We start from the raw sequence: 15,126 nt of genomic DNA, 5'->3' as shown, positions 1-15,126 counted from the left end.
CTGTTTGTTTCTTGGCCTTACCTATCCCTTCTTATCTGAATAACTGCAATTATACCCCTAACTATTCTTTCTGGGTATTTCCTCTCTCCAGTCCATCCTCGGTGTCCACAGCATTTTACTTTCCAAAACACTTTTCTGTTTGCCTATCCTATTTCCCATCTCACTAAAAACTTATAGAGACTCATTTCTTCTCGGTGAGTTAAGCACCAGCTCTATAGTCTTTGTCCAGACTGCTCATAATATGGGTGTGGGCGGCCTTCTAGCCTTATCCTCTACAAACGTCTGTAGTTAATTTGCTTGGTTCTACCCAGACAGCCACCAAGCATCTCCATAAGCGTGTTCAATATCGTCGCATTTCAAAGCCTTTGTTCTTGCCATTTCTCTCGTTGGTGGTATCTACCATTCCTGCCTTTTTTAAAGCCTGCACTTCAAAGTTCATCTCAAACACCACCCACTCAATAACCTTTCCTATTTTCTCTAAAGTGTAATTGTCACCTCTCCTTTGGATCACATTCAGTATCCATTGTTTGTATTTCTCATTCTATACATACAATGTTTATTACAGCATTTTGAATATTTTCCTATTTCCCCTACTATGTTTTAACTTGGGGGTTCATGGATTCTGTATAATTTGATTTGTCAGCTATTCAGGGTTATAAAATAGGAAGCATAGTAATTAAAAGCACAAATTTTTTGAATCAAACAGTCTCAGTTCTTCCAGTTCTTAGCTATGTGCTAGTTAAGCAGCTGCTTAACTGCTCTGAGCCATGATGACATCTGTAAAATGGGAATATTAGAAGTACATGCCTCACAGCCTTGTTATAGGAATTAAATGGGATAGCACATGTAAAGTGCTTATTAGCACAGGCCTCACACACAATAATCACACAAAGGATGTTTACTGTGGTCAGAATTCTCTTTATTGTGAGCACTCAAGAAGTTCACTAGGTTAAACTGAAGGGGGACTTCTAGATAAAGACAAAGGTGGGAAGAAAAGGATTAAGACCCCACATTAAAAGCTTTGCTAGAGAAGAGCCTATGCTACAGGTGTATGCATGTGTTATTCAACTCTGGATCCCCAGGCACCACATAGTGCCTGGTATAGGGCAGGTACTTAATAATTTTTGGTTGCACTCACATTGTTAATGAATAAGGTGTCATACTTCTATGGCAATCATGAGGGCAGAGAAGGTAGGCCAGATGGTGAGAGCAGCTCACTGTTGCTGACTTCTGTGCTGCTGTTGTGATTCACACCATGATAGCAAATGGGCCTTATTTTGTGCAGCGTGGGCCAACATGTCTTCTAATATCTTCAATGGAGAGCTTGCTGAATGCGGACTTAAGTAGATTTACTGTAGCATGTGCCAGACAGAGAGAGAGACAGACAGACACAGAGAGAATGCACTCCTGAAAAGACATTTTTGACTGTTCCTAAGTACAGATTTACTGGGTATAGTTTAACCAGGTCTTTGGGACAAAATGAGTAACAATGGTACCCTTCTAGTAGGTTCATTCTGTACACACCCATTAAAAGCTTTTTCTTGGGTACTTTAAGAAAAAAGTTGTATTAAAAACAAAAAGTAATGGGATTCCCAGACAGAAATCTGTGTTTAAATGGCATTAAAGCTGTGGTTCAAATCAACAAAAGCCAGGAAATCCAAAGTTAACCTTTATCCAGACTGTAATACCATTTTTTCCAACTCTGTGTGTGCCTGTGAGCAGCCCTCCCTTTGTGTTTCCTGGCTCTGGCACACAAAATCCACAAATCGCTTTGAATTACAGTACTCTGGGTCTGCTATTTCATGGAATATACCCTGAGGATATACGCTTACTTGCAAATGCTTTTATTTGTAGTCCCTATAAATCCAGGAGTCATGAACCTGGTACTATTTTTTTTTCTTTCAAGCTCTTAGGATCCTCATTTACACCTAATTATGAGTCCTGCCTTATGTCCAAGTAGAAGGACTTGTATAGCATTTGTGTTGCTAACATTGACAAAGTTTAATATTACAACTTATATGTCACAGTTATAATTCAAATGCATTTTTAAAATGCTTCTTTTCTCTCTTTTAACCAGACATGGCGATGACTTGATTGTAACTCCTTTTGCCCAGGTATGTATCGTGCTGGCCCTGGCTTGCTCTCACTCTGTTCCTGGGTGTGGTTTCTAAATGTGGCCTCTGAACCTGGCCATTTGTCTCCTTTTGTCCCTAACCATTTGAAACATTCTCTTTATAGGTACTTGCCAGTTTGCGAAGTGTGAGAAACAACTTCATGGTACTGACAAACCTTCATGGAACATCCAACAAGTAAGCATTGACTTTTTGTGGAGTTATGAATCCTTTCCATAAAGGCAAAAAGCACTGAACAGCATTTTAAAGATACGACTATTCTGTGGCAATTTGCCCTACGAGCTAAATTAGGATACACAATGAAATTTGAAAATAGGATGGAGCACCACAGTGTTTTAGAACTGGTAAAATGTTAGATCTAACCTCTGTATTTGCAACTTTAGGCAGTAATGGCCATAAATTCTATTAAAATTCTTCCTGAATAGCTATTAATGAATTCAGAGATTCAAACTTAAAATTAAGGTACCAAAAGGTTTTAAGTCTAAGTTGTCTATTTTCTGATAATATATAAACTAGGTTCATGAAGTTTGATGAATAAGAGTGGGATTATCTCCTCCTCTGCCACTGACTAACACATGACCTGGTCATTTCCATTAACATTGCTGATCCTTGCTGTCTTCACCTATAAAATGAAGAGTTTGAACTTGATATTCTCTGTAGTAACTTTTTCCTCCAAAATTATTTCAATCTATGAGCCTAATCTAAGTCCTGTGCAGTTCACTCTTCTGCATGTTTTAAAAGATCATTGCAGAGCTCAGAGGGTCATAGAATCCGTGATCCTGGAATGACAGGGCTGGAGGAGGCCTTTGAGGCCACTGATTCAACCTCTGTTTTACAGAAGGAGAAACCATTGCCCTTAGGAACCCAACAACTTGCCAATAATCATGCCATAAGTTAAAGACTCATCAGGGACAAAACTTAAATCTCCTGATTTTTCAGCCAGTGTTGAAGAGTACCCTATCTCACCAGTCTTGTGACATTATTCATCAACGCTCTATTTTATTTATGTCCAAATTTTGATAAAGTGATCTTGTTGAAAGTGAGAGCAAGCCCTGCTTTGAATATTTACATTTCCTCTCACTGTCCTGTAACTTGTTACTAAGCCACCTTGTGAAAGGGGTTTGCCTACCCCATGGAGTCTTTCCCAACAGTGATCTCTCCTCTGAACTGTTCTTTAGACTTTCACCAGAGTGAACATTCTCACCTTGGTTTGACAGGCTGATCTCTGGCTTGAGGCATTGCAGTGGTCCACTCTTACCGTAAAGATAAAGTTTTAGAACTGGTGCTTGGCACCCAGGGCACCTCACTACCCAAGTTCTTGTGCTTGATAGTTGACTGGGTTTTATATTAGTGAAATGTACAAGAAATCTAGAGGCTTGTCCCAGCTTCTTTTGGAGTGGTACTGCCTGTTTATTCATTAATTAATTCAACAAGTATTTATTTAGTGCATGTTATTCTTTCATGCATGCATGTATGCATTTAACAAGTACTTACTGAGCACCCACTTTGCACCAGGCACTGATGATATAACAGTGAACAAAACAGACAAGTTGTCTGCCCTTTCAGGGCTTCTGTTCTAATAGGAAGTGCTGGGGATGCAGTGGTGAACAATCAGACCAGGTCTCTAGCCACATGGGATTATGCTCAGCAATTGTGGTCTAGTCGCTCCTTGCATGCTCTCTTCTCCATCCTAATTAGGGACTTACCCTTTTCTCTTCCTTAAGATGCCTCTTTCCACCTGCCAGTGTCTGTTTGGCCAAATCCTGACTGTATTTTACAACACATCTCTAACATCACCTTCACTAAGAGGCTTTCCCTGACCCCACCAAGCCTGACTGAGCAGCCCTCACTTGGCTCCAGAGTACACTGCAAACCTTATCACATTCTCTTTATGGATCTTTGCCACCACTAGACTGTGTGCCCCTTAAGAGTGAGAATTGCCCACCACACAGCTTGTGCTCCATAAATATTCACCGTAATAGACGAATTTATGAATAAATAATTGTTGGAGGAAAGACCACCAATTATTTAGAAGGTTATTTATTTTAGCAGTAATCCCTTCCCTATCCCCACCTTTTTATTTCCTTTATGAAGCCATACTTACTGGCTTCATAACCTAATTCTCCCATTTGAAAATTATGTCCTTGGGCAAGTTAATCACCCTCTCCATATCTCAGTGTCCTAATCTGTAAAATAGGGCTTTTGTGAGGATTAAATGAGTTGATATTTGTAAAGCACTTAAAACAGTATCTAGCACAGTAAATGTGAGTTATTATAATTTATAGTTATATTTCTCTTGCTGAATCCAGAAGCAGTGTGACACTTTGAGGTTTTCACACCCATTATCTCATTTATAATCACCATAAATGATATTCTAAGGTATTGTTACCCTTACCCTATGGATAAGGAAACAGCTTAGGGAGATTAAATGATTAGGGCAAGAACATGCCACTTCTGGTAAACATCAGAGTTGAACATGAAACCTGGCATGTGACACTCATTGCCATGCTTTTTCTATTTACTGCATCTGTTAAGTCCTCGGGTTATGGGAAGAAGTCCCTGGAGGGCTTTGGAACCAAAAGACATTTAGGAAGAATGTATGGAATAGATGAAGGACAGAGAGCCTGAAGCAGAGACATTAACTTAGACAGTGTTTTCAGGAATTAAAATGTGAGGGTGAAACCCTGGACCAGAATGGTGAAGGTGGGAATGGGAAGGAAGGGATTAATAAGGATACATTTCAAAGTCTTCTTTAGCATAGCTGGACTCAGCACTGTTATATTGCATAGCTCCAAGGAGAAGGTGGGACCAAGGTGGTGTTTTTAGTCTTACTTGTTAGCATGGGCTTGGGGGTTCTTCCTCTTTTAGTAGTATTGAGCATTCATCTTAACTCTGCTGATTAATAACTTATGTCATTTGAAGCTACTTTCTCGAGAAACAGGCCTTTCCATAGCCTTGGAGGTTTGGGGCCACATGAACTTTCAGGAACCAAATACCATAAGACCATAATTGCCATACACAGACTGACCCAGAGCCCATTTTCACACTCTAGCTGAGGACCACCCCTCAAATCATGGCCCTTTGTGTCACCTTTGATCCAAAGCAAACCGTATTTATCAAACAGAATAGGTCTCCAGCAGTAAGACAGTTTCATCTGATGATCTTTCTAAAATCCATGCCCATATTTGTACAGAGTTGATTCTATTATTGATTTCAGGTACTTCCTTATAACCAACACCAGCCAACAAAATTTAAGGCAGGGCACATCCACCACTAGAGCTTCACTAAAGGGAGTTGAGATTTCTTCAGTCTAGCCCAGGCTGAGACCTGGATGGTGGGTGTCAGCCACAAATGGAGCAGTCTAGCAGTGGCAGGTTAGAAAACTGAGGGTCCATTTAATGTTCTCCACTCTATTCCTAGATAGTCAATACACCCAAACAACTATAAAAGATCCAAGGGAAGGAACTATAGACAAGAATGTCTACCCAGAATGGATACAACATTCTGAGAGCATTCCCCTCCTCCCCACATATTTACTTATCTTAACTGAAGCTAAGATTCATGGAACTCAGAAGTTGCTTTCTGGGGTATTTGACTTGGGGTTCCAAGGTGCCACTGCCCACCTCAAATATAACATTTAAGCAATAATTATGTCATTGGAGTGGTTTTCATGAGACATCTGGATAATGTGGTTCTTTATATGAAAAGGAACTCCCACATAGAACTATATTTCTCATAAATCAAGATTTGTTTTATCTTTTGACTCTTTGCTCTGCATTAAAGCAGTCCATTGTATGCCTGAGCTTTACCACCCAAAGGGTGAAAATCTCAAAGTTTCTGTTGAGGTGGTTTCCTTGTCCCTCTATGAAGTGTTCCATTGAAGGATGCCTGATTGGGCCTGCATTTCTTGGCTGCAAATTAAAACCTACATTTCCTTTGTCCCAGGAGTTAATTTTGAAAATATGGCTTTCATTTACAGTGGTCAATTCAGATAAGCATCCCTAAAGCATTTGCTAGCTTCAAACAGACTGACGGAATTATCACGTGTGTAAGTGAGAGGGCCCACTGTTCAGCAATATGATCACCAGAGAATAGAGCTGGGAGCTAGGAGATGTTTTCCTTTATCATCAGCTCTGTCACCACCATCACAAATAACTTAACTGTGGCTATCAGGAAATCATGGAACATCTTTGTACAACATTCTTCCAAAGCATAATCTAATCAACATGTAATCTTTGGGAAAGAATTAGTAACCACTTAAAAATTTGTTTTAGTGATATGTGAAGCCTTTTTCATTGCTTTATGTACTTTGGCATGGGATTTAAATTAGTTGAGAATCATAAAATCTTGATCATTCAGAGCTGGAAATAACTTAGCCAAATTTCCTCAGAGTAAGTGAAGAAATACATGTAAAACCACTCACACAGGACATGGAACATTGTAAATCAGCAGTAAATGTTAGTTACTGCCTTCTCTCCCCAAGTGAGGAAGAAACTAAGAGGTTCTGTGAATTGCCCAGAGCTATACAGTTGGAAAATGCCAGAGCCAGGATTAGGGTTCCTGTCTTCTCATTTATGGTCCAGGTCTCTCTCCACTGTGCTATTTAGGGATGGAGAGTATTAACTGCTGTGGCCATATTATCCTTTCTATGCATATCACCATCTTCAGCAGCCAGTTATACAATTTCTTATCATTCTTTCATAAGTTAGGGACCACTAGAAACCAGGCAACCAATACCATTTTTCTCTGGCACTCATTACAGTTTTCTAACTGGCACTTTCATGCCTTACAAGCAGTAATGCAGCTTCCAGAAGTCATTGATTCATTTAAAGTGCATTGAGGGCTGGCCCCGTGGTGCACTCGGGAGAGTGCAGCGCTGGGAGTGCAGCATTGCTCCCACTGCGGGTTCGGATCCTATATAGGAATGGCCGGTGCGCTCACTGGCTGAGCACGGTGCGGGCGGCACCAAGCTAAGGGTTGTGATCCCCTTACCAGTCACGAAAAAGACAAAAAAAAAAAAAAAAAAAAAAAAAAAGTGTATTGAGCCTCTTTTTCACACCAAGTTTTAAGAATAAGTGATAAACCAAATAAAGATGGTTCCTGCCTTCCCAAGGCTTACACTTAGGGATATTTATCTGAATTAACAACACTAAATAAAAGCCATATTTTCAAAATGAACTTCTGGGACAAAGGAATTTGTGTAATATGTGTAATTTCCAAGAAGTCAGTGAGAGAATTGGATGCTGTGAGTAGCCATACTATAAGAAAGTAGAGCTCTCCAACATTTAAGGTCTCCTAGGTCAGTGTTTCCTTTCACAAAAGCCTTCTTCAGAATGCAAGAAAAGATGCAAAATAAACTTATTACGAATGTATTAGTAATCCAATGGATATCTATCGAACACCTATATCATACCAAATATGCCAGATTCCAGGGTTGCAACAATCGGTAAGACTCAGTCTTTGCTTAAATTTCTCACAGGTGAGGAGACAGATAGGAAAATAAGAATTGCAGTACAGTGTGAACAGTCCAATGATGGGGTCAGGATAGGAAATTACAGACCACAGGTGAGGGCCACTCACAGGAGGGAAGGCTCCTCTGAGGAAGTGATGCCTCCGCGGAATCCTAGGACATGTGAAAGAGTTAGCCACTTAAAGAGGAGGAGTGAGGCATTCAACTGAGCAAAATGTAGGCAAGGCACAGTCACAAGAGAGCATGCTGTGTTCAGGGAACAGAGAATAGTATGTGGAAGAAACCAAGACTATATATGAAAAAGAAACCAGATAAAACATTCATATAGAGTATTTGGCTCCTCCAGTCACTTTCACGTCAAGGGTTCATTCAATTGAAAGTCCATCTACATTTTTGGAGTTCTACTATTTGCCAGGCAAGTTGGTGGGTCCTGCAGAGGTTATAATGAAAGGGATCAGGGGCCGACCCAGTGGCGCACTGCTACAGTGCGCCGCTTGGGAAGCGCGGCGGCACTCCCGCTGAGGGTTCGGATCCCACATACAGACCGGTTCCCGCTCACTGGCTGAGCGAGGTGTGGGCGCAGCACTGAGGGTTGCGATCCCGTTGCCGGTCCCGGTCCGGTACGGGCGCAACACTGAGGGTTGCGATCCGTTGCCGGACACGAAAAAAGACAAAAAAGGAAAAAAAATAATAATAATGAAAGGGATCAGAACTGAATCCTGCCATCAGTGGGTCACAGATTGCTAGTGAACATAATATGTGCCTATAGGAACTGTAACATGAGGAAATGACTCCAAAGGAACAAATAAAGTTCCATGGGAGATTAGAGGAGGGACGATTTTTGGCTAAGAAGATGGTATCCTTTGGAGAAGATGGCACTCGACCTTTGAAGGTAGGTGATATTTAGTGTGGGAAGAGCTTCCCTGAAAGAGGAATGGTCTGAGTAATGGCAGGAAAGGGCAGCACATGTTCAAGGAAAAAGAAGTAACCAAATTTGGCCTTGGCAAAGTATCAGTCAGTTTTTTGCCTCATTCATTCATTTGTTTGTTCATTCATTCGTTCTTCCATTCAATAAGTATATACTGAGTGCTTGGCATATGAAAGACATCCTGGGTACCAGGGATCTGGTAACGAACAATTTGTTTCCTGCCCACATAAAGTTTACATTAAATCTAAGGAGTTATATGGTAGTATTGAACACTGACTAGAAAGAACCTATTTTAATTACAATTTTAAGTAGCTATAGGAAGGAATTCTAAGAGATAAGCTGGAGAAAGTATTTTGAAGCTAGAGAGAAAAGAACTTTGAATGCCATTGTAAGGAGTTTGAAATTTAATCTCTTAATTTTCCTCAAAAACAGTATTAACACAGGTGTTATCAGCAGATGGTATACTGGAAAGAGCATGCACTTTGGATTCAGAAAGACTTAGCTTTTAATCCCGGTCATGCCAGTTATAAAAAAATGTGTGCTTCAGTATGTTTGTTGACCTCTCTGAGCTTCACTTTCTTTATCCTTAAATGAGATAATACTCCCAATGGAAGCTAAGAAGTGCCTAGCCCAGTGTCTAGAAAAGAAAAATGATCATAGGTGATAACTTCCCTTCTCTCGTCACATGTGAAAATTTCATGCCATAGAGGGTTTAAAAGTACTATGCCTAGGATCTCCCAGCTAGTAAATTAGAGGACCCTGTCCATAGGTTCTGCAGCTATATGGCATAGTTACTTAGAAGCTAGATTACCCCTTAGGGGATCAGAGATTGATTTGGAGCACTTAAAAACCTAGGAAAATAATTTTGTGACCACACCAGGAGGAACACCCTTCCTTAACAACAGCTTTGTAGGCCATCTCTGTCGTTTAGAATTTGGCTTCTTTCTCAAACTTGCCTGTGCATGGGAAGTCACAGAAGTGAAAAATGCAGATTTCCAGGCCTTGTTCCAGATATACTGAAATAGACTCTTCAGAAATGGGGAAAGGAACTTAATGGCTCTACAAATGAGTCTGGTGCTCATCCATGCTTGAGAACCACTGGCCCAGAGTCCCACTCTTTTGTTTATTGCTAATATCCTGTTGCTCCTTGATGGGGCAGAGAGTCCTTAATACAAGTGGTTCTGAAAATGTGGTCCCAAGACCAACAACATCAGCATCACCTAGGAACTTGTTAGAGATGCCCTCTCTCAAGCCCTCTTCAGGCATATTGAATCAGAAACTCTGAGGTAGGGTCCAGCAATGTGCTTTAGTAAGGCCTCCAGGTGATTGTGATGTACCCTAAAGTTTGAAGGCACTGCACTGTACTATTCCTGGGTAGGTTCTCCAGCAACGCATGGAAATTCAGAAGACTATGGCAGAAGAAGTTCTGCAAACCATGAGAAGGATGGCGAGAACAGAAAAATTGGGGGCAAGGGGCAGAGAAATAAAAAGAAACAAAAAGAAGCCCGAGTACTAGTGGAACATGGATTTGTTTGCTCGTTTTGTTTTACTTTTAACATCAGCAGGCTTGTTATCATGTAGAATGATGTCCCAGTTCCTCCATAAAATGTCTGCTGCCTAAGTTAAGCAAGCTGGATTACCATTCCTAGTGGCTGTGTGACCATTGGCAAGTTACTTCACCTCTCTGGGTCTCAGTTCCCTGAGGTACAAAAATTGTGGGGCCTGAAATGGTTGATATCTAAGGAGTCTACAAGCTATAACTTTCTACGGTACTGCCCAAAGGAATTGGGATTCACTCTGACATCTGGAGTGATGCCTGAGCAAATGTCTCCTTTTCAGAGGGTCTCCTGCAATAGCAAAACCTAAAACAGAAGGGCAGGTTTGGAACCTGGAGTAAACAACTTCCTTCCTGGAGAGTTGGAGCATCCTGAGGCTGTGCAGAGGGAAATTCCAGGCCATCTGGATGTGAGAGAATTGCAGTCATCTGCCCTTGTTACAGGAGTCTGCCTTCCGGAGATAGCATTATGTCACTGATAGCTCATTATGACCTGGAAAACTCCTCAGTGATCATGGGGGTTGGGGATGGGGGAGGAGCAGGTGTTAATACACAGACTCAGTCCTTTTTTTCTCTGTCTCCACAGGAGGTCCCCAGCTGCTAGTCAGCCTCCTGTCTCCAGAGTCAACCTGCAAGGTAGGCCATGTCATAAGGTCCATCTCCTTGTTTTAAAATATTAAATATGCCTCTTATTAGAATCTTTTTTAAAATAATGGCTTTTGTTTTCACATTGTGGCCCTCCAGAGTATGTCTCTTGGTGACTATTTTCAAAGTCATAATGGAGCTTTACTTCATTCCATGTGACACCAAATTAAAAACAGTATTAAATAATTTGCCCATTGTATGCCCAGACTTTTAGAATGTGGGGGACATGTGGTAATGCTGCTTCCCAGAAGAGGAGCAGGAGGCAGAGCAGTATTGATAGTGCAACTTGACCTCAGCTTGCTGGCCCACATGAACTTCAGGAGAGCTGAGCTCAAAGACCCCAAGATGCCCCACATTGACTTGAGGGCCCCCAAAAGTATGATAGTGGTTTTCCTCTTTGCATCAACTATAGATTCTACTTGAATTTACATCCTTTCCAGGTGTGAAACCAAAGGCTCTTCCAGGTCAAAAATGATTTCTCTTGGAGGTCATCCTCAAAGGTGCTTTTTTAAAAAACAAAAACTGTGCATCTGTACTGTGCATCTGCTTTTCATGTAGTGTTTAGACCTGCAGAGAGGAAGGGCCACCTTGAAGGAACACCATGATATTTTTTCCCTTCAGTCTGTCCCCACTGTTATAGTAGTGGGTTTAAGTAAAACCACAGGAGAAACAATTAAGATGGACTCGTACTGAGATCACCTAACACCTAACATTGCCTCGTGCACATTTCTATTTCCAGCAGTGCTGTTCCCTTCGCTTTATACTTATGATCTTCCTTACTTGGTGTAGTGTTCTCTCGCCAGCTTCATGACCATAAACATAACAGAAGTATTACAAAAGCCTAGTTTCTAAAACAAGGGAACAAAGGAAGCAGAATCTTATTGGCTCATTGGTTTCTGAAGTATTTATGAGAAAGATTTCTGAAGTATTTATCAGAACAAGAATAAGAGTGAAAGAAAGATATTAAGTAAAGGTGAGTTTACTCTAGAGCCCTGTGATATAAAATAGAAAGAAATAATTAGTACTCTATCTTTGGACTTCAAAAACATGTTCTGCTGGATACACTACTTCCATTAGAAGATTTTTTTTATAAGAAAAAACAAAATAGAATGCTTTAACATATAACTGGTGTTACATACTTGGAGATCAAAGGAGGTGGTTTTGAAACTTCTATCACATTGGCTTATCAGTGAGATACTGTTGCTTGCATTTCTGTTAGCCAAATTTACTAAGCTGCTTTTGACATCAATTTGAATTCTTAGACTATGTTTTCCTTTTCTTATAATAAATACTGACAAACATTAAGAGAATATGGGATATTTGTGATTCTGTAAGTTGGCTAATTAGGCAAGGATGCTGTTAGATCATTTTGTGACTGTTGGCACAGTAACTACAGCTGGCCACTAGAGGTTCTTTTGCTAAATGCTTTTTAAAACAATGGAGCAAAGAAATGACAATATCACTTAGGCAATTTGTTTTCGTCTCTCTTTGTGACAAACTACAAAAATTATGGCTTCTCATTGAGAAGAGAATGCAGTGATACCAATTGCGTAATTATAGGTTTCAAAATCATCTTAACGTTTAGCCACAGTCAGAAAAGGAAGGAGGAGACACACATCCCGTGTTTTGTTCTTATTATCAGCTTAAATAAGTCAGGCAGATTTTTCCTGTTATTTTAATATTTATCAGCATATGACAAAGAGGTGTGTTTAAATAGAAACTTTAAAGGGGAATGAAAAATAAGTGGCTCAGAGCAGAGAACTAAGAACCGAAGTGCTGCTTTAAAATATGATTTTTCATAATAAGATCAGGTTTTCACTTATCAGTTCTCAAGTTAAACTCGTGTGTTTTAATTGCAATCTAAGATAAAAGGTACAAGAAATTCCCAATCATTTAAACATATTTACCAGCCACCCAGTTTGTTAGGAAATCTTGACTGACTTAGATAACTGTATTCGTGTATAAAAGCAAGTTTGAGAAGGGGAGAAAGAGAAGGCCAAATCTTCCTAAAAAGCTGCTGCTGCTTCTTTTTGAACATGCAAAGGAAGGAAATGCAATTCACTTTAAAAGCTAATAGTTAGAAACTGTGTTTAAATTGGTACATTTACAAATTGAATATTAACTGATATATTCAATGGGGAAATCAAAGGAAATCTCTGTCTGAATACCTTTCTTCTCACTGTTGAACCAGGGTTATTCTCAGCTCTCATGGCTCAACACAAATTTCCCTCTTCTGCAAAGACATCCTAATTTTTTTTTAATTGGCATATTGTTTCTTTTTTTGTGCTATGGCAACAATTTAATGCTGGGATATACTGTAATGTGTGGCTAATATATCTCCTCCACTGGTGCTTAAGCTCCTGAAGGCAGGAAGTTGTACCTTATTTATCTCTTTATCATATATATTGCTTTGGCATCATATTTTCACATATTGGGAACACAGTAAATCTTGAATTGACCCGGAGGACTATTTAGAATTCGGGGACTTTATATAAAAGGAAAATGCTCATAAAATTAAATTTCAGTGATGAGCCGATATTTTTATCTCCATAGCTATGAAAAGTATTCAAACTGTATTTTTTAGTATTAAAAATCAGTTATTGCATTGAAATTGAAAGAAGTTTGAAACACAATTTATAACTGCTTATATATGTTAGTGTGTTCATTTGGGCTTTGAACAAAAAGAGTTAAATCTAAGAAGTTGGCATTTTGTGCTTTGAATAGGAAAAGCAGAGTAAGGTAATAACAAATTTTAAAGAAGGAAAGAAAAACAGTGTGGAAGCCACATGTTCCCAAGTTGAGGAGAACGATGGACTAAGTCCTCCTGGGAGTGTTGAGAATGCTAATGACATGGCATTTAATGAGCATCTCAATTTGTATCACATTTTGCCTTTTCATAAGCTTGAATTCCAGGTCTTCTCTGCATGGTGCTCAAGGATTGAAACAGAAAGAAGAAAAGAAAAAGAAAAAAAAGAATAGAAGAAAGAAATCTTGAAAACAATGCAGGAACTTTAATTCTGTCTCCTGTACATATTCAAAATGGAAAATTGAAGTAATTCTCAGTATTTCAGGCACCAAAACCATTTTCAACATAAAAAAAAAATCAGATGATTGAGGAAAATCTATGTGCACAGGATAATTTTCCCATTTTTCCACTCCATCCTATCCTCTGCTCTTGCATGCATTTTAATAGTGATTTCAGGTATGTTGGTAAAGGAGAATTCACTGAAAAGATAAATTATCAAGTGTTTACTGCCTTTACAAAATGATTCTTTGCTTTACAACAGGATTAGAAAAATATTTCTTTTAATGGCCAACACCTCTGAGTCATATAAATGTGACTTGATTTATAATAGTATGTATCATATATACAATATTTTAGCAGCAAAATTGATAGGTAAGATGGGGCATTCTATGCTAATTTTCTTATTGTAAAATTTGCTGATAAATGTATTGAGCAGGAACATCAGCACTTGTAACGGGTCAGATGTTATGAAGAACAACCCAGAAGTCTATGGGTCATCAGAAGTGACAGCAAACCACATCACCAAGATGACTAGAGAATTGTCTTGAGCACTTCAGGCCAGACTGCTGCAGACACTAAGTCTAACCCAGCCTGAGTATCTACAACCTTGATTTATGGTGGTTTTCAACAACAGTCAATTAGAATGCATTTCAAGAAAAGATTGTATTCAGAAAAGTAGGATGAGGCCTTCCTACTATAGAAAAAGCCTTCCAGTAAAGTCTGAAATAGGTTGGCATAAGTGAGAAACAGACTTAATTAAGGTTTTCCAGTGCTCATGGGAATCCATTTCTTCTAATATGTATCCAGACCGTTCCGGGAAGGAAATGGTTCTTTACCAGTTGGTAAAACAGAAGAAGAGGCTTTCTCCAAGGAAGGCTGTTTCTCCATATGGGTTCTTCCTGCATCTTTACTTGATCATGTCTATCCTCCTGGAGGTTCATGTGGGTGTACCCCATGCAGGTTCTGTATAAAAAGTGGACAAAGGGCTCTGTGAATTATCTTTGATTCTAAGGAATTCAGAAAGTCATGGCACTGGTTCAGTTCTCATTCTTTGCCAGAGCTTCCAGGGCCTGGGATGAGAGAGAGACCATGCGTGTGTATGGGTAAAGGGCTTTCTGAGAACCACAGCAATAGCCTGAGATGTGATGTGTGTCAGAAGACTGGAAATGAAGCCCAGCATAAGCAGAACCTTTGCTTGCTTTCTATATTAAGCAAGAACTGTCAGGCAGGATTACAACACTTATGGACAAATAAGAATAAAATCAATCTTGTTACCAAAGGCTGTGACCACACATAATAAAGGAGGGATTGAACGAAACTACAAAAAAAAAAAAAAAAAAAAAAAAAAAGAAAAAAAAAAAAAAAAAGAAA

At 39.5% G+C, this 15,126-nt stretch overlaps 1 protein-coding gene across 2 annotated transcripts in view; it reads left to right on the top strand.

The window, feature by feature from the left end:
- Positions 1-15,126, top strand: part of PDE4B (phosphodiesterase 4B, cAMP-specific) — a 446,683-nt gene that overhangs the window by 325,703 nt on the left and 105,854 nt on the right. For both annotated transcript variants that reach the window (XM_008573326.1, XM_008573327.1), the window contains 3 exons: positions 2,078-2,114; positions 2,239-2,309; positions 10,672-10,721. In XM_008573326.1, the coding sequence (XP_008571548.1) occupies positions 2,078-2,114; positions 2,239-2,309; positions 10,672-10,721 (158 nt within the window). The remainder of the gene's footprint in view (positions 1-2,077; positions 2,115-2,238; positions 2,310-10,671; positions 10,722-15,126) is intronic.

This window comes from Galeopterus variegatus, unplaced genomic scaffold (assembly GCF_000696425.1).
Source record: "Galeopterus variegatus unplaced genomic scaffold, G_variegatus-3.0.2 Scaffold903, whole genome shotgun sequence".
NCBI classification, from domain to species: Eukaryota; Metazoa; Chordata; class Mammalia; order Dermoptera; family Cynocephalidae; genus Galeopterus; species Galeopterus variegatus.
This window is presented reverse-complemented; position numbering and strand designations above follow the sequence as displayed.